Source organism: Balaenoptera physalus (assembly GCF_965194825.1).
Source record: "Balaenoptera physalus genome assembly, chromosome: 11".
NCBI lineage: Eukaryota > Metazoa > Chordata > Mammalia > Artiodactyla > Balaenopteridae > Balaenoptera > Balaenoptera physalus.
Window position 1 is genome coordinate 94,465,747 of NC_138896.1, and position 24,397 is coordinate 94,490,143.

At 38.3% G+C, this 24,397-nt stretch overlaps 1 protein-coding gene across 1 annotated transcript in view; it reads right to left on the reverse strand.

Moving 5' to 3' along the window:
* CNTN3 (contactin 3) overlaps positions 1-24,397 on the reverse strand; it is a 325,704-nt gene that overhangs the window by 205,239 nt on the left and 96,068 nt on the right. The window contains exon 3 of the mRNA XM_082412129.1: positions 4,615-4,741. Coding sequence (XP_082268255.1) covers positions 4,615-4,741 — 127 coding nt within the window. The remainder of the gene's footprint in view (positions 1-4,614; positions 4,742-24,397) is intronic.

Below are 24,397 nucleotides of genomic sequence, written 5' to 3' on the forward strand. Positions count from 1 at the left end.
GAATGTGGGACGGTCTCCAGTCATTATTCAGTATGTCCATATGTTCCTAAGGCAGGGCCACCTCTTTTAGTTTTGTTACTTACCTGGTCCCCATTGGCATTTGAATACTATACTCCAGTCTAACCCAAATATGCGGTCCCTTTTAATGCTGAATGGCATCAGTAGAAGTGACCAGGGAGCCTCCTATTTGGGATCTTTCATCTTAGCAAATGATGGGCATTTTTAACCCTTTGAAAAGTTGGAGAAAATCCTTCCCATTTAAAAAAGTTATTAATACTTCCTCAGGGTAACCTCTTTCAGCAACATAAGCAATTACAATGAGACTGAATACTAATTAACCTTTAAATACAGGCTTTGGGGCTCAGGCGGGAAGATGCAAAAGAAAGAATAAAATTCTCAATTAAACCCTAAAACAAGTAATTTCTCTTGAGAATTTCTGAACTTTTGGATTTCTAATATGGCCAATTAAGAGTTCTTTTTACCCAGTGGGATAATAACAAAGACAAGATTTCTCATCAGAGAAGTTTGCCTCAGTCTACAAGACAAGCTCTGGGTTTTCAAAGGACATTTTTTTATAAGACTCATAGACTTTATTCTGAAACTTGGGAAATGTGTTTGGACTGCTTTTAATTTACAGCTTCACACGAACCGTTAATTTTCCTCCTTGATATCTTTCTTTTCCCTCCCTCCCTCTCTCTCTCTCTATCTATGTGCTTAGATTTATAAATACTTACAAAAAGGTTTCCTTTCTCTGACTTTATGTAAAAAAAAAAGAAAAAAGAAAAAAAAAAAACCCATGTTATTTATTTATGTCCTCAAAGTCATTACCTATTTACACTATTTATCCGTAATTTTTAAAGGATAGCAAAAAATAAGAACAAGCAAGCATATTTTCTTCTGGAACAATTAAAGAATAATGCAGAATATTACCTGGTTGACTACTAAAGTCAAAAGCTAGGGAAAGGGGCTTCCCTGGTGGTGCAGTGGTTAAGAATCTGCCTGCCAATGCAGGGGACAGGGGTTCGAGCCCTGTCTGGGAGTATCCCACATGCCGCGGAGCAACTAAGCACGTGAGCCACAACTACTGAGCCTGCGCGTCTGGAGCCTGTGCTCCGCAACGGGAGAGGCCGCGACAGTGAGAGGCCCGCGCACTGCGATGAAGAGTGGCCCCCGCTCGCGGCAACTGGATGAGAGGCCCGCGCACTGCGATGAAGAGTGGCCCCCGCTCGCGGCAACTGGAGAAAGCCCTCGCACAGAAACGAGGACCCAACGCAGCCAAAAATAAATAAATAAATTTTAAAAAAAAAGCTAGGGAAAAAATCAGGCCATAAATGAAGGTGTTATCTAGGTAGACATGGTCATGATTACAACCCACATCAGTCTATATTCCCATTTATTCCATTAGCACAACCTATTACTTATACAGATACCATGGATAACAGGGAGTTGCTGCTTATTATAGGAAAGCCTAATATTTTCACAATGAAAAGAGGTTCCCTAGTGCTTTTTCAATGTCTCAATTTCTTTTTTTTTTTTTTTAAATTAATTAATTTATTTATTTTTGCCTGCGTTGGGTCTTCGTTGCTGCATGCCGGCTTTCTCTAGTTGCGGTGAGCTGGGGCCATTCTTCGTCGCGGTGCGCGGGTTTCTCATTGCGGTGGCTTCTCTTGCTGAGGAGCACAGGCTCTAGGCGTGCAGGCTTCAGTAGTTGCGGCACGCAGGCTCAGTAGTTGTGGCTCACGGGCTCTAGAGTGCAGGCTCAGTAGTTGTAGTGCACGGGCTCAGTTGCTCTGCTGCATGTGGGATCTTCCTGGACCAGGGCTCAAACCCATGTCCCCCGCATTGGCAGGCAGATTCGTAACCACTGTGCCACCAGGGAAGCCCCCAAGGTCTCAATTTCTAATGACTATAAAGTGAAATTTTATACTGGTTAGAATTCTTTTTTTGTTTGTTTTTGAATTTTATTTATTTTTTTATACAGCGTCTTGTTAGTTATCCATTTTAAATATATTAATGTATATATGTCAATCCCAATCTCCCAATTCATCCCACCACCACCACCCCTCCCCCCTGCCGCTTTCCCCCCTTGGTGTCCATACATTTGTTCTCTACATCTGTGTCTCAGTTTCTGCCCTGCAAACCAGTTCATCTGTACCATTTTTCTAGGTTCCACCTATATGCGTTAATATACGATATTTGTTTTTCTCTTTCTGACTTACTTCACTCTGTATGACAGTCTCTAGATTGAATGGATAAAGAAGATGTGGTACATATGTACAATGGAATATTACTCAGCCATAAAAAGGAACGAAATTGGGTCATTTGTAGAGACGTGGATGAACACTGGTTAGAATTCTTAGCTTTAGAAAATCTTTCAAGCTATAATGAAAGTGTCTGCTCTATTTTCCTATAAACCAAATATTTTAAAACAATAACTAGCATGTAAAATTTCTTCATTTATCAGACTTAAAACCGATAAGTCAATTTCAGTCACACATCTCCTAATCTCAGATACAGATTTTTTTAGAATTTCAACATATAATATCTCAGGACATACAACAAATCATAAAAAGTACAGTGCAAAAGGCAGAATTTTTTCAACATTTTATACATGTTATCAGTATGTTTAAACAAATACATTATGTTTACACAATGGCATCGTGTAAATATACCTGGTATCACTTTAAATGTATTAATCTGGAATTAAAATAAATACCTGATATATAAAGAAATAATTACAACAAAAGGCTGTTTCTGGATTTCTAAGCTCAGGTCTTCTTGCTGTTTGGTTAAACTTTACAAACATAATTAATCTATTCATTTAGAAATAAACTGCTGTATGACTATATCTTGTATCTTGACAATTTTGCAGCTGAACACATTTATCACCAAATTATTCACAAGATAAATGCTAGGAAATAACTTTACTGACAACAACAACAAAAAAACCCAGCCCACACATGAGTCATTTACATGGATTCTTTATAATATTCACAGTCGTGTCTAAAAGGATAATCTTCCATTTCAGGGACAAACAAACAGATACATTTAGGAAGTGTTAGAATGTCCTACAAAAATGCCAGGAATAAATGTTTCCAGGATAATGTCTTGTTAAGTGGATCTGTTCATCTTCCCCCAAAAGAAGAAAATATTTTCAGCTTTTGTACGTGCTATGTCTGGTTAATTGGACTGGCTCATAAAACACAGCTTCTTGTTTTTTTAATCATGTTAGGGACTTCCCTGGTGGTCCAGTGGTTAAGACTGCACGCTTCCAATGCAGGGGGCGCAGGTTCAATCCCTGGTCAGGGAAATAAGATCCCACAGGCCGCACAGTGCGGCCAAAAAAAATAAAATCATGTTATACTTTTCTTACTTCTATAGGTTAAGGAAGAGGCAGACAGAAAACTTTCCATCACCTCTGTCAGTTCTAACCAGTAACCTGGAATCTTTACATTTATTTTGTTGAAAACACACAACAGGTGCTCAATAAATATGCTGTTGCTTACTGTTGAAAGAAACTGACCTTGATTACTTCCAGATGCAAAAATACAAAGGTCTACCTTCTAGCCTCATGCTGACCCAGTTTAACAATGACTGTTCGTTTCTGTTATCCACATGGGTTAAGCAAACAATAGAAGATCTACTCGAAACATTTAGAATTTCATTAATAAAGGCTGAAGTCTGCTTGTTGTGCAGGTTATAGAAAAGGTTTTGCCAAGCGAGCTAATACTGTAAACAGAGTGTTTGAGACAAATGCTCACGGTACTCAAGAGCATGTTGTTTTCAAGGTGCCTCAAGCATTTTCTCGTAACCATTTATATGAAAGCAGCATATGCTATTTATAAATAATTCATCTCTTCATTAAAGTGGGCCCCCCATCACCCCTAAACGTAAAAATCGTTAATCTTGTATTATTTAATAAAGTAAATATCCATCCCATCCAAATAATCCACCATCATCTCCCAAATGTTAATATTTTTATCTTAAGGTGATGGGAGTTCACTTTTTTTTTCTTTTTTCCTTATACCTTTCTGTGTTGTTTGGAAGTGTTCAGCGAACAAGTTATTATTTATATAATCTGAGATACACACTTTCACATGAAAAAAATATAATAAATTTATTTTCTCTTCAAGAATAATTAAAATGACTTCAGTAGGAATGCATTTTCTTCTTCTATACTTAATGAACTTTCTAACATATACTAAGTAAAATAGCAAAGGAAGGATAGATGCTGTTACCTTTTTCTCAAACTATGATTGCTACATACCTTTACAACACACTGAATTTCATCCCCACAATGGATGTGTTCCCAAGGACTACATGTAAATCCAAATCTATACATTGTTTTACCACAAATCAATGAAAAAACACTGTTTATTTAAGAGACTCTACCATGTTTCTCTTTAATCAAGAAATCTTACTGTAAAGTGATAATCTATCAAATATACACAATATGGAGCCAAATGTTTATGTATGAACTCTGCTGAATATAGCAGACAACTATAGCTTCGTGTATTATTTCTTACTGATAGCATAAATATACGGAAGCAAAAAAAAGTTCACAATTGCTACATCGTTTTTTCTTAATTTGGATTTTCAAACATTCCACTGTACCTGTAATGAGGTGAAGGGTTGCCTCGTGCTTCACAATTTAAAGTTATTTTTTTATCCTCTGAACCAACAGGAAAAATGCTGTTGCTGGGTTCTTTGATAAACACTGGGCCTTGTAAGAGCAGCTCACCTACATGGGTGGGAAAAATAATCGTAATAAGTAAAAGCTACTGTACAAGCTGCACTCTACAATTAAAGAAGAAAAGCAAGCAACTAGTGTCTGCTCTTCAAAAAAAAAAAAGGAAAGAAAAAGCAGGCTTTGCTTCTTCCCTCATCCACAAAGATGCCCTGTAGGCACTGCTTTGTTTGTAAGCATCACTTAAGCCATCTTTAACAGCCTAGTAACACTTCTAAGAGAATGAAAATTACTATCAAAACCACTGCCATATTCATAAGATTACTTAAAAGAATAAATAAGGCTGTACTAATTACTTTTTGTAACATAAACTCTTCCTAAATTATCGTTGGTAAATTACCTAGTCTAGGACGCCTTTCTGTCATAAGCCTCTTTACAAAACTTAAGCTGTATTGAAAATCACTTGAATCCCTGACTATTGTCTTTCTCATAAAACCCTACCATGCCTGCAAATCTAAATGCTGACAATGTTATTTTGCACTCTGACCTCAAAACACTCAATATTTGGTGGGATTTCCATTTTACTACTAGCAAATTGAAAAGAAGGATACAGCACTGAACAAGTGTCCTTTAAAAAGTGTTTCTACGTTGGTTAAGAGAACTTGAACATTCTGAGACTTTCCACATACACACACACACAAAATTAAAAACCTGTGTCTTTGTACTATGAATTTCAAAAGGAATGAGATAATGCCATCACCAAATGCTTATGCTACTGCAATTGTATAATCATTACCAGAGCCTTTCTGAAAACAAACATATTCACAGGGGGGGAAAAAAAAAAAGCTCTTTTCTCGCCTATCTTGAAATGCTCAGTAAAGTTGCAGAGAATGAATAATCAGACTAAGAGACAAAGACAACCCATGAACAGACGACAAAGAAAATGAGACGGAAAGTAACCCCCAAAAGCCCAGAAACCATTTTGGCTACTTAACTAAGTAATAACATTACAACATTAATAAAAATGTTTCCCATAATAACCGGAATAATAAAGTAACATAATACTGAAAATAATCATTGAAATGAAGAAAAAGCAGCAAAGCCACCACGTGAACCCCATGTGCCCACATCTTTTCTTTAATCTCCGCCACGCTCTGTGAGGTAAGTACCGTAATTATTCCCAGTGCACAGAAGAGAAGTGTGGAATTTAAGAGTGGTTAAGTGAAGCGAACAAGTACACACAGCTTTTCAGAATGTACACTGGAGATAATCTGCTTCCAGTTCTTGTAGTGATAACCTCTGGACTTCTGCCCAGTGAATTTGGCCTTGCCATTAATCTGGCCTTTGGGAGGTAATCTATGTCTTACCTGATAGCAATGCCTTTGTTTAGTGTGAGGACTGGCCACCCTGGGTCTGAGGGTGGGAATGGCCACACCTGATAGTCCTGGATGGGGGCTGACCACACTAGAAAGACCAACCACATGACTGACAGTAGGAGATTTGGCCACATGGGATGAGGTGACTTGGAAACTGCCCTCAACCCCATATGCAATCAATCAACCATGACTGCAGAATGAAGCCCCAGTAAAAACTTTGGATGCTGAGGTCTGACGAGCTTTCTGGTTGCCAATACTCCTCGTGTGCTGTCACACATCAACACCAGGATAGTAACACATCCTGGGGACAACAAAAGCTTAGCATTCAGGACTCTTCTAGAGTCTGCCCTATGCTTCTCTTCCTTTGGCTGATTTTAATATGTATCTTTTCCCGGTAATAAACCATAATCATGAGTATAACAGCTTTCAGTGACTCCTGTCAGTTCTTCTCGTGACTAACCAAACTCAGAATTCGCAACTGATGATATAAATGAGGGCAGTCTGTGGACTGTGCACTCAAACTTCAAAGTTTGGCTAACTCTGGGCAGCCTTCCACTGCAACATCACCATACAGTTAACCCTGACTACTGCCCACCATGATTTAAGAAAGCAGTGGGCTATCCTCGGAAGTCCCTGGTTTTTGTTTTCGTTTTTGTTTTTTTGCTTTACAATGTTGTTACTTTCTGCTGTTTAACAAAATGAAATCAGCTATACATATACATATATCCCCATATCCCGTCCCTCTTACGTCTCCCTCCCACCTTCCCTATCCCACCCCTCTAGGTGGACACAAAGCACCGAGCTGATCTCCCTGTGCTATGCAGCTGCTTCTCACTAGCTATCTATTTTACATTTGGTAGTGCATATATGTCAATGCCACAAGTCCCTGGTTTTTATTTACACATAAGGGGAAAACGTCACAAGGAAAAAGAAAATCTCACTTTTCCTTTGCGGAAAAGGACAACCTCCAGAAGAAAGGGATTTTGAAACAGCTACTAATCAAATAGTCCCTAATCAAAAAAGAACCAATGCTGTCATTTTCTTGAATTTTTTCCCTTCAAACAGTTTACTGCATAAAAATAAATACAAAAATGACAGTGTTTTATTAATTTGAACATACTTCTGTCTGTTACAATGTCTGTTTGTAAATATTTGCAAAGACGGTGGATTTTTCATAGCATTTTTTCTAGTGCAATGGCTTCTGATTTATTTTCAGTGACATATATTTTATTCATTTAGGAGATGGTATAGCATCACTGTCCTGACGAACTGATGTACACAGGGCTTGAAAGCAATAATATTTTAACATAATGACATACATTTGAAACTAGCAGGTAAGTTGGGGAAGGAAACCAACAGAAGGAAAACTGGGTCTAGATAAGAAGCGGGTGATTTCAATGCAAAAGACAAAGAGAGGTTTTTTTAAAATTTCCTACAAGTGACCACAATCAAAACCCAAACATCCATCATCATCCAATAAAAGTCAAATTCCCAAATGATGTTCTAATTCTTCTCTAGAGACTGTTATACATTTTAGATGATGGTATTAAATACTTAGAAACATTTTTTTCTGAGACCCTTTTGAAAGAGGGATGATAATAGCTAATTTACTAACATTTATGTGCCAGGCACTGTACTCAGCCATTTGTCAGCCTCATCTCCCTATTCCCAGGCTGCCTTTGACCCATCCCCTACTTTCTGAGGTCCAGCTGTGCCGCCATCCTTGTCTTCGCCTCTCAGACATGCTGAGCTTTGGGTTGACCTTCCTTCTTCTTCTGTGCTCTGGTTTCCTTTTGTCATTCAGAACTCAGCATAACTGTCATCTTCTCAGCTTAAATGAGACTGCTCCCCCCCTCTAAGTCATTACTCACCCCTCACTTCCACCACGTATCAGCACATCTCACTGTCTCTCACTACCTGTAAACAGTATACACGTTTATATGAGTGTTTGTTATTTATCTGTATCTAATTCATTGCTGCCTCCCCAACTCCTAGAACATGGCAGATATTCAATATCTGCTGAATACACAATTAAGATGAATGAAGAAATTCTCTCAATAACTCAATATAAGGCAGATATTAATTTACAGCTGGTAACTGATAAAGCTAAGATTTTAATTCCAGAGCTTATTTTCTCACCTGGTAGTTGTTTGGCCTCCCCAGAAGAAATGAAACCCAGAGAGGTTAAATAACCAACCAAGGTAACACAGTGTTTCAGTGAGAGACCTGGGATCACACCCCAGTGGTCACAGTCTTGGTTTGTTTTCCGTTTCCATTAAACCACACTGTTCTAAATATGCTCAAAGGTGAAAATTAACCATCAGTTTGCTTTTTCAACTTCAGTATTTCCTGATGACAATGGAGTTAACAGCCCGTGAGGCACATACCCTCCATTTCTGAAATTTAAGGCTCCTAAAGGCTTTTCAGACCATCAGCAGCCATTCAAGAGTCTCCAACACCTCCTAAAATTTAAGTACAAATTAATAATCAGGAATTTCCCTGGTGGCACAGTGGTTAAGAATCCACCTGCCAATTCAGGGGACACGGGTTCGAGCCCTGGTCCGGGAAGATCCCACATGCCGCGGAGCAACTAAGCCCGTGTGCCACAACTACTGAGCCTGCACCCTAGAGCCCGTGAGCCACAACTACTGAAGCCCGCGCGCCTAGAGCCCGTGCTCCGCAACAAGAGAAGCTACTGCAATGAGAAGCCCGCGCACCGCAACGAAGAGTGGCCCCTGCTCGCCGCAACTAGAGAAAGACTGTGCGCAGCAATGAAGACCCAATGCAGCCAAAAATAAATAAATAAATTTATAAAGAAAAAAAATCAAACATGACAGGTTGGTCCACACTTCATACTCAGAAAACACACAGAGGCCACTCAATCTTGTTTCCCCAGAATAATATCGGTGATGAGAGATGCCGGGTTATAATGTTCTAGTCTCCTGCCAGCAATATAAGCTTAAAAGGAAAAGATTCTGAAGTCTTTGCTAACCTAAAGGAAATTATCCAACAGTTTCTTCAAAGCTAATTTTGATCCTCCAAAGGACAAAACCTTGACTATTCATACAGATATTCATAACCAGCAAAAAGCAGCTTGGCTGAAAACAGAAGGGGGCCTCATGCCTAACTAAATGGATTCAATGTAACATTTAGATTGATGCTAAACTTTACTTTTTGTGACGGGGGCATTTTTTTGATATGCTGGCCTGGCTCCCAAGCTCCATTTTAAGTTTACAACCTAAAATAAACGGCATATAACACCTCCGAACAGGACTAATAATTCCAAAAATCCAATCCTGAGGTGTTTTTTTTTCCCCTCCAAACACCCAGAGGCTACTAGTAATAACTCCCTTTGAATGTAAGTACAAGCTTTATGAGCTCCTAAGGTAATGTCACTAAAAGATCAAGCTGTGGCCAATCAATTCTAATGGTCATACTCCATACAATTTCTATGAAGAATGACAGAGAGGAACAAAGGATTGCAGGCAGTTGCATTACTTTTACTAAAAGAAATAAAAGTCCTAAAATACTACAGTGTTATCTCTGAAATTCCTACAGAAAAGGAAAGCATACCCCATTTTCCCTTGCTGACTTACATCATAGCTACATGACACAAAAAAGGAGGAAATGAAGAGGGTAAATCCAAAAAGAGAGCTAGGGTTGGTAGTGCTGTTTAAGGCAGAACGTAAAAGAAGGTGGATCTAGAAAGGAATATTCAATGTAGTTAAAAGAGATATCTGACCCAAACAGAAGGATCTCTAGCCCAGGTCAGAGAAAGTAAAATAATATGCTGCCAGTGAGATGAGATCTAAATTCCAGGCCTTACTATTCCACAGGAAAGAAAATTTAAGATGGAAACACTCTGTAGCAGTGGGACATCACCTTTGATTTTGGCATCGGCGGTCTACAGCTAGAAAATGCTTAAAAAAAAAAAAAAGCAAGGGATGACTAAAATAAAATTCCATTTATATACTTCCAATGTCAGGGGAGGCTGAAGAATTCAATCTTAAGATAATTCATTTCTTTAACAAATATTTGAAGGCCAGACACGCACACCATGTGCAAAACTAGCTGTGGCAGATACTGTCGGTTGTCTACACAGCAGTTCTTCCCTAATTGTTTTCCTTGCCTTCAGAACTTGCCTTTTCATCAGAGATGCTGAAAGAACCAGGTATGTTACCTTTCCAGGACTCTTTGTAGTTTTTGACTGGAAAGCAGGGTAGACAGGGGAGATTTGGGTTATGAGACCAGTAACAGCCAAAAAGGGGTATATTAGTTTGCTAGGTCTGCCATAACAGAGTACCACAAACTGGGTTGTTTAAGCAACAGAACTTAATTTGTCTCACAGTTTGGAGGCTAGAATTCTCCAATCAAGGTGTGGGCATGGTTGATGTCTCCCGAGGGCTCTGAGGTGAGGCTCTGTTCCAGGCTTGTCTCCCTGGCTTCTCCCTGGGTCTCTTCACCTCATCTTCCCTCTCTGTGTGTCTCTATATCCAAATTTCCCCCCTTAATAAGGATACATGCATAATGGATTTGGGTCCACCCTGATGATCTAATCTTCACTAATTACATCTGCAATGACCCTGTGTCCAAATGAGGTCACATTCCGAGTGCCTGAGGATTAGGGCTTCAACACACAAATATTGAGGGGATACATTTCAACCCATAACAAGAGGTAAAGGAAAATCTGCTAGAGGCTTCTAGGAAAGGGTCCTCACATCTTTGAGTTCTTGAACCAACATGAACCACGTTAACTCTAAACATCACGTGTTGGAAAAATAAACCTCTGACTCGTTGTCACCTGCAGCTCAATCTACTCTAACTCACATGCTAAAAAAAAAAATTAAAAAAAAAAAAAACAGGGAAAAGACAATATAGCATACTTCAGATGAGAAAGGACAATAAAACATGAGGAATAACTAATTCATCCATTTCCCACACGTGGAAATGTTATGAAGCAATTAGGTTAAAAGGAAAAATGCTGGAGTGTGACAGCGTGACAGAGGGCATTAGAAAGTGCTAAAATTCTTTAAATTGCTAAGTTAATAGTTTACTACTTGATTTGCTCAATCGTTACTTCATGCTTTGTCCATAAACAGAAATGGAGAAACTGCATGAGAAGCAGTATTCAATAGTTACGGAATTAGAGCTGAAAGTGGCTGTTTAAGCTTTACAAGTACTAGAAATAAATGTTCACATAAATGAATGCTCCTCCCTAAAGTGGCAGATCCTTTTCAACACATGACAATTTTTTTAAACCAAGAATTGTATTTTTCCTCTCACTGCAACCTGCCTACAAAAAACACAATAAGACTCATACCCATACACGTTTACTTACCTAATAGTCATGTTTAAGGTTAAATATCTGGACTTTAGCACTTTAGTAAACCAATCACAGATTTTGATGAAAGTTGTCCTCTGTTTCACTGGATGGATGAATATTCAATATGTAATACAGTTGAGTAAAATAAGAGAATTTGGGAATACTTCTGAGGGTAGCTAATATTTTATCTTGATGCTTTTAATCCAATGGCTATATTTCTGATTTGTGAAATATCTTTACATTTCAGTGATACGTTTAACCAATTTACAGTCATATTGCAGGAAATAATGTACTGGGGAGAAAACAAACTTAGAGGAGATGGGTTGAAGTCTTAGTAGATTAAAATGTTTTCATAATACTCTTTCTTTATTTAAATACATGTTATTGTCTTTTTATGAATGTGAGTTCTAGTGCTTTTGAATCTCCCTGACATCTTTCCATAATACCCAGTCCATAATTATACCTTTCTTGCTAGATGGCTTAATAGCAACTCCACATGATAAAAAAATGTTACAGTGCTATTGTTAGATGCAGTGTGCCATGTGTACAATACACCCAGGAATACACAATCCATAACTCATTTATTTGAAAAGAAAAAAAACACTTATAACTCCACTTTCTATTATACCAACTTTTACTGAATATCTCTGAAGTGTGCAAATTCATAAGGTTCTCCCCAATCATACTGAATTGAAAACACTTCATTAATCAACTCTTTCAAAAACATTTCTTTAGTATACTTCTCTCAAAGAATTTAATAGAGCTGGTTATATTTGTGGTTTCTATTCTTTACCAAAGAGATTGGGTCAAGGCTTTCTGGGGCCCAAGCATGACTTTCTTCGTGTATTTTAGAAAGAATGTTTCATATCAAACTCTAGTTGAAGGCTATTGTTTTCTATGAAAAAATAATTATACAATAAAGAATTCCTATGGTTGTAATGGAGAAGCCATTAAGAAGTAATGAGAACTGGTGATTGCATTTTGTAGCATTTTTGCAGCTGTAATCTCATAAAGCAAAAAAGAGCATACTCTTTTCCTGCCTGCACCTCCATAAGCAGAAGCCAGCACTGTGTTTGTAAATGTCTAAGTATATGAAATACCATCTAGATCTCTCTTCCCACTTCTTTCCCCAAACAAGGATCCTGCTTTTATATTTCTAGACCACTGAGGGGAATTAAGCTGGGTTGTAGGGTAGGTATGGAGATCAAAGAAAGCAGGACAAAGGACAACCACTCCCAAAACTGTATTTGGAACTATGGGTGTTGGTAGGGGAAAGTTTCTCAGAGTTGCAGAAACTTAAACAGTTAAATAATTTTTCAAATTATTTTTCATTTGATCCACAATTAAGATTTATTTTTCATCATGATTTATTGTAGACACAGTGTGCATGTGTATACACACACACACAACTGATTAAAAAGTTCCTTGAAATAATACTAATTCTCACCGCATACTGAATCATAACATTTTTTCTATTCTCTTCTATTCTATTCCATTTTCTACCCCCAATTTGATAATCCATGGTCTAGAAGCATCCTTTCTTGTCCCCAGTGTCCTAGATTATTATCTGGGGGGGGGGAGTGGAATTGTAATGATTGCAAGGTATTTCTTTCGTTTCCTTCACTTAAGAATGATACCAACCTTGGCAATGAAGGAAAAGACCCAACCACATTCAAAATGGTGGTTGCAAGATGTAGTGATGACAAGAGAGCCTTCTCCAAATCTGTTTAACAGCTACATCCTCCGTAGGCTTGGAGAGAACAAACAATATTGTGCACTACTCCTAGCCTGGCAATGAAGGAAACATATTTTATTCCAAAAAACAGTGTTCCTCAGTTCTGTATAATATGGAGCAAAATCCCTTGTCATAAATACTTCATAAACACATGCACAGTCTCAAATGTCAACAAAGAAAAAATAAACACTGACCATCAGGCCCTACTCTAGACACTTTGCATCTACCAAGTCACCTTATTCTCAGTGAATATTAAACACTGAATAAAAAATGGTACTCATTTGAATGTTATTGCTTTCATTAATACTGACATGGATTATAAATAATAATCCTGAGGGCTGGTGAGGATGAGTTACATCTCTCTATATTTTTGGTACCACCATTCTGGAGAACCTTTTGGTGGTAGGTATGAGAAGCTACAGTCATGTAGGAAGTCTAAAGAAACTCCACTAAATTATTTCATTAATCCTTCCTCCATATAACCATTTAGTAGTAATCTTTCCCCATTCTGAATTCTTAGAACAATTTTTGTGTATTTCATTCATCACAATTTCCCTAGCCTACTATATACTACGTTTACTTGTTTTTCACTCACAACTCCTCCATCCCCAGTCTTTAAACTTTTATAAGATAGTGACTATATTTAACAAACATTTCAACCCCCCTAAGCATCCCCATCATATTGTATATATTGGATAACTTGGTAAATTAACATTTGAAAGGAAATGGGTGTGTTTATGCTTCATTGCAAATGGTTTTAACTTACAAAATGTTATTGCTGATCAAAGAAAGAATCTGGCCATTGTCAGGACAACTGTATAAGCAAGTATCCTATCTCCAACTGGAATATGTATGTCCAACTACAAAATAGTCCATTACATGAAAATATGAACTTACAGAAGCTAACTGAGTAACTGCATCTCTGACTCTTAGAAATACCCCCACTGTGTTCTTACAGTCAAGGCATTCACTGTTATTAGGTGGCTATTTCTGTTTGGGCAATTTGCAGGATCTTGGTCACTTACAATTCAGCCACTCCCTCAGAGTACTGAAAACACAGGTACTACGCAGGAGCTGTTTCCCTAAAGCCACATATGAATGGCACATTTATAAGCAACAGCACTTTATTAGTAATCTCTTGTATAATTTCTGAGTGCTGAAGCAAAGCCCCATTTCTGGATTTTAATGACTTGTTTGAACAGTCACCAGAGTCATTAAAAAAAAAAAAAGTTGAGCTTTTGGTAGGCTGTATATTGCCCAGATCTCTAAGGAAGTTTTCTGTGCTTAAAGTTACTTTCAAGAGGGGTTTCAAGAGGGTTTCAAAACATCAGCATTTTCACAAGTTTTACCATTCCATGGAGTGGATCTCTTTGCAAAACAACCCCACATCTGTGATACATCATTTATGTGAACCACAAATTTACTTAACACATAACCAGCATGGAATTCTTACTTTAGTCTAATTCTTCTAAGGTTAGGATAGAATGTTAGGATTTCAATCAGTCACCTGTTGGCTGCCTGAACACACTCCACAGTTCTGTCTCTTTATCTCAGAATTTGAGCTTTACTTAGGAAGCCACGTTTGTTTTTCAGATAGAACCTGAGCTAGATTGTCTTTTCAGGGTTTTGTAAATCTGAGATTCTTTAATTATGTGAAACGTGTATGATGTGACCCATCATATATATTTGGAAACTCTGGTTTGGCCTCATTTAAAAATCCAAATGTATTTGGGATAAAGTCAAATTTCACCTTTAAAAAAAATCGTAGGTCTAGCAATACTGGGCCTTCTTTCTCTCCTGGCACTCCTCATCTGGGCACTGTCATACAGAGAGAGCACATTCTCAGCTTTCCCTGAAGGCAGCCCTACAGGGAGTAACACATTCTGGGTTGTCAGTAAGAACTGCGCCTATAATTATGTGCAAAATAACTGTGTTTACCAAATAAGTTGTCTTGAACTGATTGATACCATTCTTCTGCCTGGAATGCTTCCCCAGTCTATCATTCAAGACACAGAGTCTCTTTTGATAGTCCAGCCAAAATTAATCCCACTTTATCAGAAATTCAGTTGGATTATACCTCTCTCAAGCCTCTATATTTTACTAATTTGTGTGCAGGTTTCCTCCTTTTTCCCCAACCTATGACTTTTTATTGCCTTACGGCAAAATACTTTGCCCACGATAGTACAGTAAGTGCTTGACAAAAAATGATCTTAAAAAACATGTATTTATGCTTTAGGACAGGGGTCAGAAAACTATGGGCCACGGGCCAAACTCAACTGCCATCTGTTTTTTTATGACACCTTATTCAAAAATATAATATTCCACGACACATGAAAATTATATGAAATTCAAATTTCAGTGTCCATAAACAGTTTCATTGGAACACAACCATGCCCACTCGTTTATGTATTGTCTATGGCTGCTTTCACATTACAGTAGCAGAGATGGGTAGTTATGACAGAGACCATATGGGCCACAAAGCCAAAAATAGTTACTATCTGAATATTGTACAAAAATGTGTGCCGACCACTGCTTTAGGAAGGACCATGTCTATTAGCAGAACAGCGACTTTGCCTTGGGATAAACAAGATTTTTTTCCCTAATACTTCCATCTAGCTTTAGGCAAGTCACTTAAGCTCTCAGAGCCCCTGAGTTCTCTACTGTTACGCAGGAATGATACCAATATTATAGGGCTTTTGTTGCAAGGATAAGCAAAAAAATTTAATACAGCAGCACTGCCATAAATGGTATTGCTATTGCCTATTTTTGCTTAGCCCTCAAATAAAACTTTTAATTACCTCCGACTGAGGACTAGTAACTTATGACACTGTGGTCTGATAAATGACTTAATTCATTAGAGTCTCATACCTACATGGCATGAAAAACAGGATAGAATTGTCCTTATCTTCATGGTGGTTGTGAACACTGGCACCTGTGTTCTCTTATCTGGTTTGAGCAAATAATTGCAAGTATTATGCCTAAGACAAAAGGTGCCTATTAATCAGTGGAGGGTGATAACTTCAAAATATTTTTTAAAAAAGGAATCTTAATAACACCCACGGCACCAGTTCTCACTGAGAGACGATTCTCCAACAAGTATTTACTCTCCACTCTGTTTCCAAATAATTACTCACCAAAGCAGTATCAATGGAAAACTCAACAAAATCACAGCAAACAGCTTTCAAAAACCCCATGAAGCAGAAAAAAACATGAGATTCTCTTATACTGCTGTAAGCTGAATGTTTATTTTCTCTCTTCTCCCGTAATAGGAATAATTGCCACGGCACTGAGGATTCTCATTTTACTCTGCTGTGTAATCAAGCACATAAAAAAGGCATGTTGGGCACTGCATATGCTGCAGTAAATATTATATCTTAACTAAAAGATGGATGGTCACTCAGAAACCCATGCAGCACACTGTTCAACAGCCAACACTTCATAACTACCTACATAATCATGCTCTGCATATGACTACTTTTATATATTTCTTGTACATATGTTTGAGTTTAAATATCATGTGCAAGAGTGTGCACACACACATGCATACTCATGGGATCAGAATGAAAAGCTCTGTTTTCCTAGACAGTCAAAAAATCAAAGTATTTAAAAATGCTATGAAAGAACCCCCAGTAATGAAAATCTCATTTGGAGGCTAAAATTCCAGGAGCCCTGCTACAAAAACTTAAGGCTAGTATAAAAACACAAAAAAAACACACATATTGCCATCTGTCCGTAAACCTCCCTGGGTGGCACATCAGATTGCCCTTTATGTTGTACAGAACAAGAGAGTGTATGATGTCGCAATGAACAAGGTAGAACAGGGAAATGCTATTCCCAGTATTCAGGTGTTCTCTGAATAACTGTGAAACTTACCAGTGTCCCATGTCCAGGGGCAAAACCAATCAACGTCACAACGGCAGCAACTGATCCCAGCATTGCCAGGATGCATTAAGTCCAGTCAATAGCAGCCTTCACCACCCCTCCTTGCTTGTAGGATTAGAGGAGCAAAGAATGTTCACATGCTTGGAATTAACAATGAATTAGTCACCAGAGCCACTCAAAACGGCAGCCTACAAATCCCACTCTTGAGGGTCAACAAGACACCATAAAGGTGTCCACGCAAAAAAAAGTGAATGGAGTCACAGGTTTAGAGGATGTGAATTCATGAATCACTACACCATCTCACACCATCACACACCATGCCTTAAGTTTTCTTTCTTGACTACCTTCCACAGATGATGGGCCTTCAGTGACTATGCAATAAGACGAAGAAAAGAGCCACTTCTTCCTTGAAATAGTCTCCCAAGGTCACTTATCACAAGCTGGGGCTCAGGTCTACCTGAGACAGTCCTCCTTTTTTTTTGTTTTTTAACTGTCCTTTTAGTTAAAAGGAACAAATTGCCTCCTGTTTAAGTGACAGGTGGGAATATTATCTTTGTCTCCAGCAGTGTCATAAATAAGAAAAGTAAACTCGGGTGGTATAAAGAGAAAGCAGTAAGTCAAATACCAAGATAAGAGCTTAATTCCTCAGCTGCCAGGCAGAAGCTGGAAGAGGAAGCACATTGGTAAATCTAGGTAGCCAGGGAGGGGTGCAGGAGTTTTCTGTCTTTTCTTTTTTTTGCCAATATCGAGTTTGTTGTTTTTCCTTCTTTTTAAGCAATAAATACCCAAAATGTAGTGTGACCAAAAAGCAGTGTTTCACACTCAACAGATGCTTTTCAAAATGAATAGAATGTTGAGCAAACATTTTATTATCAGCAATATTTTAATCTTAACCATCTAACATGGAATTTTGTAAGTAGTAGTATCGCACTGACCCAAAACTGCACGATTGCATTTGTAATCCAACGGCAGTTATTTCAGGCTCCAATGATTGTGTCATTGATTTGAAAGATAAAAGAAATAATAAATAAAAAAGGATGTTGAATAATTTTCATTTATATATTTATCTACTGAGGGACAAATAAATTCTAACGTTTCAGCCATTTATAGATGTCATTTACCTTCTCACTTTCACTGACACCCTTCAAAGAAATAAATGTGGTGCTCCTCGTGGGCATTGTTAGCTAGCCTTCTGTAAAAACAAAAGAAAACTGGCAGTCACTGGACAATTACCCACCACAGAAAAATGGCTAAGCCTCTCTCCTTGCCACAGCTGGCAAATAAAAAGCTGTTCAATAATGTGATACTACTTTAAGCTTACGGAAAGCTGTATCAGAACAGATAAAATGACTATCGTCTCCTATAGTTTCTTCAAATTATACACAGAGAAACTTATATGTAAAGATGCATCCATAATTTGATTGTTCCCTACCACATAAGATAATTTTAAATTTAAAAATATCTTTATCTAAAATAGCATCCAGTGTTGCATATCTAATCACAAAGTTCTGTCACTTGACATTGTCTCAAACTTAAAGTGTGGACTAATGATCAAAGTAAGTAAGATGCAGAAGTGAACATAAATTGTATCTTCATGTCTCATGGGTGGGGAGGAAAAAGCGACAGGGCACCCTTAGGGTTCACCAACAAAACGGGATTAAGGAGCCCTGCCAGTTCCCCAATTAAAATATGCAGCAGTTTTTGAGTAAGAATTTTCCTTTGAAAGTAATATGGATGCAAAAACGGTGCCTGTTTATGGACATTTTGTTACATCCAAGCTATGAATTTATGGAAATGGGAAGAGGGTTTGGGTGCAGGTGAGGTTTGGAAAAGATGAACGGCCGATGGCAGGTGATACTAGAAAGTGGGGAAAGGGATCGCCATGGAATACCCCTCAGGCTTTTTCACTGTCACAGGATCCGAATGATATATTAAGAAAAAAAAAAAAAAGTTTTAAAACTGAGAGAAAACAAAAGATAAAAAGTAAGAGTTGGACACCACACAGATGACATGAGAATTACAGAAAAACACAGTAAAACACCTTGCACACTGCCTACCACGGAGGACAGCCAAGCAATGATGGGCATTATTTTTATGTAAGCTCAGAGGCACCGAATGACAGCCGGTATTAGTGAGGAAACGGCTGATTTCCACACTGGTGAGCATTTCCAAACACTCAGCAGTGGGCTGGATGAATCAGCAGAGTCACTTGAAGCGATACACATTAGTGTGTGTCCACAATTCATTCCAGAAAAGCACATGACCGTCCTCAAGAGGGAAAGACAAAGGAGATAAACACAGAGGCCAGGGCTAGAATTGTATCATGAATGGCAATGAGTCCCTCAGCCACCTGGCCCACCAAGGCAATCCTGAGCCAGTTAACACCAACTAAGCCTCCCACTTTTTGACTTCGGAGCAGCTCTATCTACCTCATAGGCACCATTTTCCTTTTGGTACCCCAGCCTCCCTGGGGCAACACTTTCTGTCCATTCACTTGAGCCTATTCACCTGGAGAGCAGGTAGAAGATGCTGAAAATGCATTAAAATGTTTGCAATACACAACTCCTTCCAGTGCACACCTAGTCTGTTGTGCGCACACACACACACACACACACACACACACACACACACACACACACACACCTGCCTCCCAAACACTGAAAAGTATCAACACTCTCCCTTACCCGGCACCACAGAGGAACCATTTGGTTCTTTGCTGTAGGAGGATCTACAACACACCACACTCAGAAAAGGCTTAGTGCAGCCGAAAGCTCCACAGACAGAAACTCAGGCAATCTAGAACAAGACAGCACTGGACCAGTAACTCATTACGGGCTGTGTGTGAGAGAGGGCCTCAAACACTCTGAACTGTACTGTTCTCACTGACAATGTGAGCAAAGTCTGCAATACAGAAGCATGTGTACAAAAGCATATGTATGTGTATGAGCATAAATACAACCCAGTTTCACCAAAGATTACTGTTATCAATGTATTTCCTTTCTTTCTTACCAAATATTTCTTCCTGGTATCACTATGAAGACACCTCCCCTTGATCTTGATCTCCTGCTCTGATACCCCAGCCACGCACACACACACACACACATGCACACACACACATAAACTGGGTTTTAATCTTTTGGTTTCAACAGACTTCCAGCTCATATCACCCAGACACTCTTCAAGCACCTCCAAACTCAACATGCCCAAGACACATCCAAATCCCTTCCTCCTTCTGTGTTTCTTATTTCTGTTAATTTTCTCATTATCTCCCCACTCAACTTCAAAACCTCAAAGTCCCCTTCAACAATCTCTTCTCCCTCACCAGGCACAACCATCCAATTGTCCATCACATCCTTTCAGTTGTGACTCTGTAATTTGTCTCATCTCCGATCTTATCTTTTTGACTCCACCTGCCCTAGTCTGGGCATAAGTTATCCCTCACTTGACAGTAACTTCCAAGCAGGCCTTCTTTCTTTTAGTTTTTCTTCCTTCCAATGTATCCTACAAACATCCTATTGGGGCAAAGGTCTGTATATAGCAAAGCTAAGATGCCAACATTCCTGACTTAGCAATCTCTAGGCCCAACATTTTTTATCTAGCCTTCCTCTACCTCTTCTCTCCAAGTGTGTGATGGGCAGAATGTAGATTTATAATTTCCAATGGAAGTATAACTATAGTTTATAACACTGTATTCTATAAGGGAAATTTGCTGAGAGAGTAGAACTTAAATTTTATCACCAAAAAAGAAAGATACGTAACACATATATAAGTTTACATTTTCTAGTAATAAGAGAGGAAAATGAAACAGGTGAAATTAATTTATTTGTATATTGTATATATCCCAATATATCAAAATATTATCAATTTAATATGCAATCAATATAACTGCTAATGGAATGTTTTCTATCCTTTTTTCATAATATGTCTTTGAAATCCAGTGTGTATTTTACACTTATGACAACTCTCAATTTGGATTAGCCATGCTTCAAGAGATCAACAGGCCCATGTGGCTAGTACCAAACACACTGGGCAGTGCAGATCTAGAGAAACATAGTCTGTGTTTGAAACCTGGCTCCACTTAACTGCATGTGACTTTAAGCAAAGTAATAATCTCTCTGTACCTCAGTTTCCTCATGTAAAGTAACAAAAATAAAGTTATTAGGAGAATTAAATGAAATTAATTAACACAAACAGATTGCTTAAGCTGGGGTTGACATGCAATACAGTTCCAATATACATTGATCGTCATTATTAACAAAGCTACTGCATGCTTGCCACAAATACATATAACTAGGAGCCAACTCTATTTTACACTTTGCTCTAACCTTGAATGATTTTCTTCTGCCTGAATGTTTGTGTCCTCCCCAAAGTTCATATGTTAAAGCCCCAACCCCAGAGTGGTGACATTAGGAGGAAAGGCCCTTGAGAGGAAATTAGGATTAAATGAAGTCATGAGGATGGGGTCCTCATAATAGGATTAGTGCCCTTATAAGAAGAGACCATAGAGCTTGCTCTTTGTCTCTCCCTGCCTTGTGAGGATACAGCAAGAAGAGAGCCAAATGCAAACCATGAAGAGTGTCCTGTGAGGAAGTGATCAGCCGGCACCATGATCTTGGACTTCTCACCCTCAAGGGTTATGAGAAATAAATTTCTGTTTAAGCCACTCAAGCTATGGTATTTTGTTATAGCAATCTGAGCAGACTAAGACACTGCCTTGTTCTCTTAGATTATGTCCAGTTTTAACATAATGGTTATATCCATGGGCTATGGAATGAAGCTGTCTTATAGATTACTCTTTGACTTCCCTTATTAACTACGTGAATTTTAGGAAATATCTTAACTTCTCAGAACCTCAGGCCCTCATTTACAAAATAGGGATCACAATAGCACAAGGTTCAGAGGATATAACTCAGGCAAGGCCCTTTGCTCAGTGCTTGGTACAAAGCAAGCACTCACTACATTTTCACTCTAATTATTATTATATTAAGACCCAGCTCAAATGCTGATCTCTCCATAAATATTTTTTCTTCCTTCCTTTCTATAAGATCTGTCTTCTTAGAGCTTCCATGCCAGGTTTTTAGTATTTTTCTTAAATAGGATCCTAAATCTTAGCATTTTTTTCTCCTCTCATTGTTTGCATGTGCCTTCTTTCCTTCCTAGACAGACAGCAACCGAATGATTCACCTTGGACTCCTCCACAGCACTTACCACAACGCCTCACACAAAGCAGACACTCAGTAACTGCCTGCCAAATGGCAACTCCGGTCGCAATGTATGAGATGCACTGCAGAAAGGAAGGAAAAGCAGGCAGAAAGATGAGGAGCAACGCCAGGGCAATAGTTGAGATGAGAGATAATAAAGACAGGACCTGCCTATGGAAAGGTGTACTGGAAGTGGGAATAGGGATGGGGTGAGAATACGGAACAATGAAGAGGAAGAGTAATTTAGTGTAACAGCATAACCACTGCCTTCCCTTTGCAAAAAATGTGTTAACTGACTAGAATCAAGATTCCTTTTGTTGTGGCTTGTATAAATGCATACATATGTGTGAGTATGTTATACTCAAAGTTCACCATTATTCATGAGTTAATACTTAAGAATGCACCCTTACATACCAGGAACCCAAATCCATTTAGCTCTGCTAATACAATTCATAGAAAGACATAATTTGCACAGGGGTACTTAAAAACACTTTCATATGATGAGTACTTTAAGACTGTTTAACACTTAGGCAATACTCAATTAAATTGGTTTGAATGAGCACTTTATTTGCAGGAGTCAGTGAACCAACCAACAGATACTTTTGAGACAATAGCTACTTTAAGAGCTAAATAAAATTGTGGGTTTTATTTAAGCTTATGTGTTTGTTGAACTCTAATAGCATTTCAAATACCCATTATTCCAAAGCCTTCTTAGGCACCACGAAGCTTACAAAAATCCAATAGGCGGAGATCAAGGTTATAGGAACAAAACACACCAACAATGCTTGCTTTTTTCCCCCCTGATTTTCACATGCATACTCTGATAAGCCGTCAAGATTTAAACAGGATAAATGAAAAGCAATTCAAGATTTAGGCAATTGAGGGAATTATCTGAAGTAAGTTTACTGGTGAAAACACGGAGGATGTCAAGATTTATAAGCAGAGATCAGCGACATCTCCATTTCACCAGTATCAATGCTATCAAATTATATTACACTGCACACAAATAAATACTACAGAAAAAAATGACAGTCATTTGGGCTTATGACAACAGTTTACTTGAAGTGCCACATCCAATGCCACAAACTCATTTTCTCAGTGATTACAGGGTGGCGGTATTAGAACCAATTGAAAAATATCCCCCAATTATCTCAGGGAGAACTTGGAAAGTTTATTTTGCTTCCAAAGCTTTCCTTAATCACTATTTGTATGACAGATTAGCACAGAAAGATTTTCACATTAAGATGACAAAGAACAGCATGGAATCTATGATTAAGGGCACGCAAAGATGTGTACCAGTAGGCTCGGTTTGTATTTGCACACAAACTATTGGCTTTAAAACAAGCAGAGTTTATGATTTGCAAATGCAGCCCAAACATGTGTATTTTGTTTGTATATATTGTCCATTATACACTACACTGTTAAAGGAAGCCAAGGCTCATGCTTGATGATCACGCATTTTATCCTTATTTATAATATCAACAATTTTTTAAAAATGATTTAATCTAGGTGATCTAAATCATCTCGTAAAGGTATGGTCTCATAGTCTCAGTTATACTATATTTAGGGATACCTATGAGTGGACACAAGCCTTTACTGCCTTGGTAACTCCTGAAAGAGGCAAGCATAAATTTCACAGGTTAATGCAGCTCTGTGGAATAGGGTTATGCCAGGTCATAGGGGCTACAGGTGGGGCATTTACCACTTTTGATGATGTTTAAGCCAGAAGGGGGGGTGGGGGGGACATGTCAACATGATTTCATCAAGGACCTGGTGTCTTCTGATTTCTCTGATCTCAATGCAAGAATCAGCTTTTCAGAGGCAGGGAATATACAAATCAATTTTCACTGCAAAGTAAAGGAGCTGTTACAGTGGAGGATTACTGGACTGAATGGCAATATTATGACATAGTATGAGTGTGTTTCATGTTTGGTAATTGCAATCATTGTTGCTTTTGTTGTGGTCATCCATGTACAATGCTTGGTGTCAGTCTATTTATCTCTTGTAAAAATAAAATACAGTGTGTGTGTGTGTGGAAAAAAAAAAAAAAAAAAAAAAAGAATCAGCTTTTCCCTCAGGCTGGCTTCCCAGGTGATTATAGGTTAGCCACCTACAGAAAGCAGGGTGTTCGGATTCCTCATTCAGATACACTAGGAGAAAGGGCACTTCCCACAAAGTTTGAACAAAAAGTCC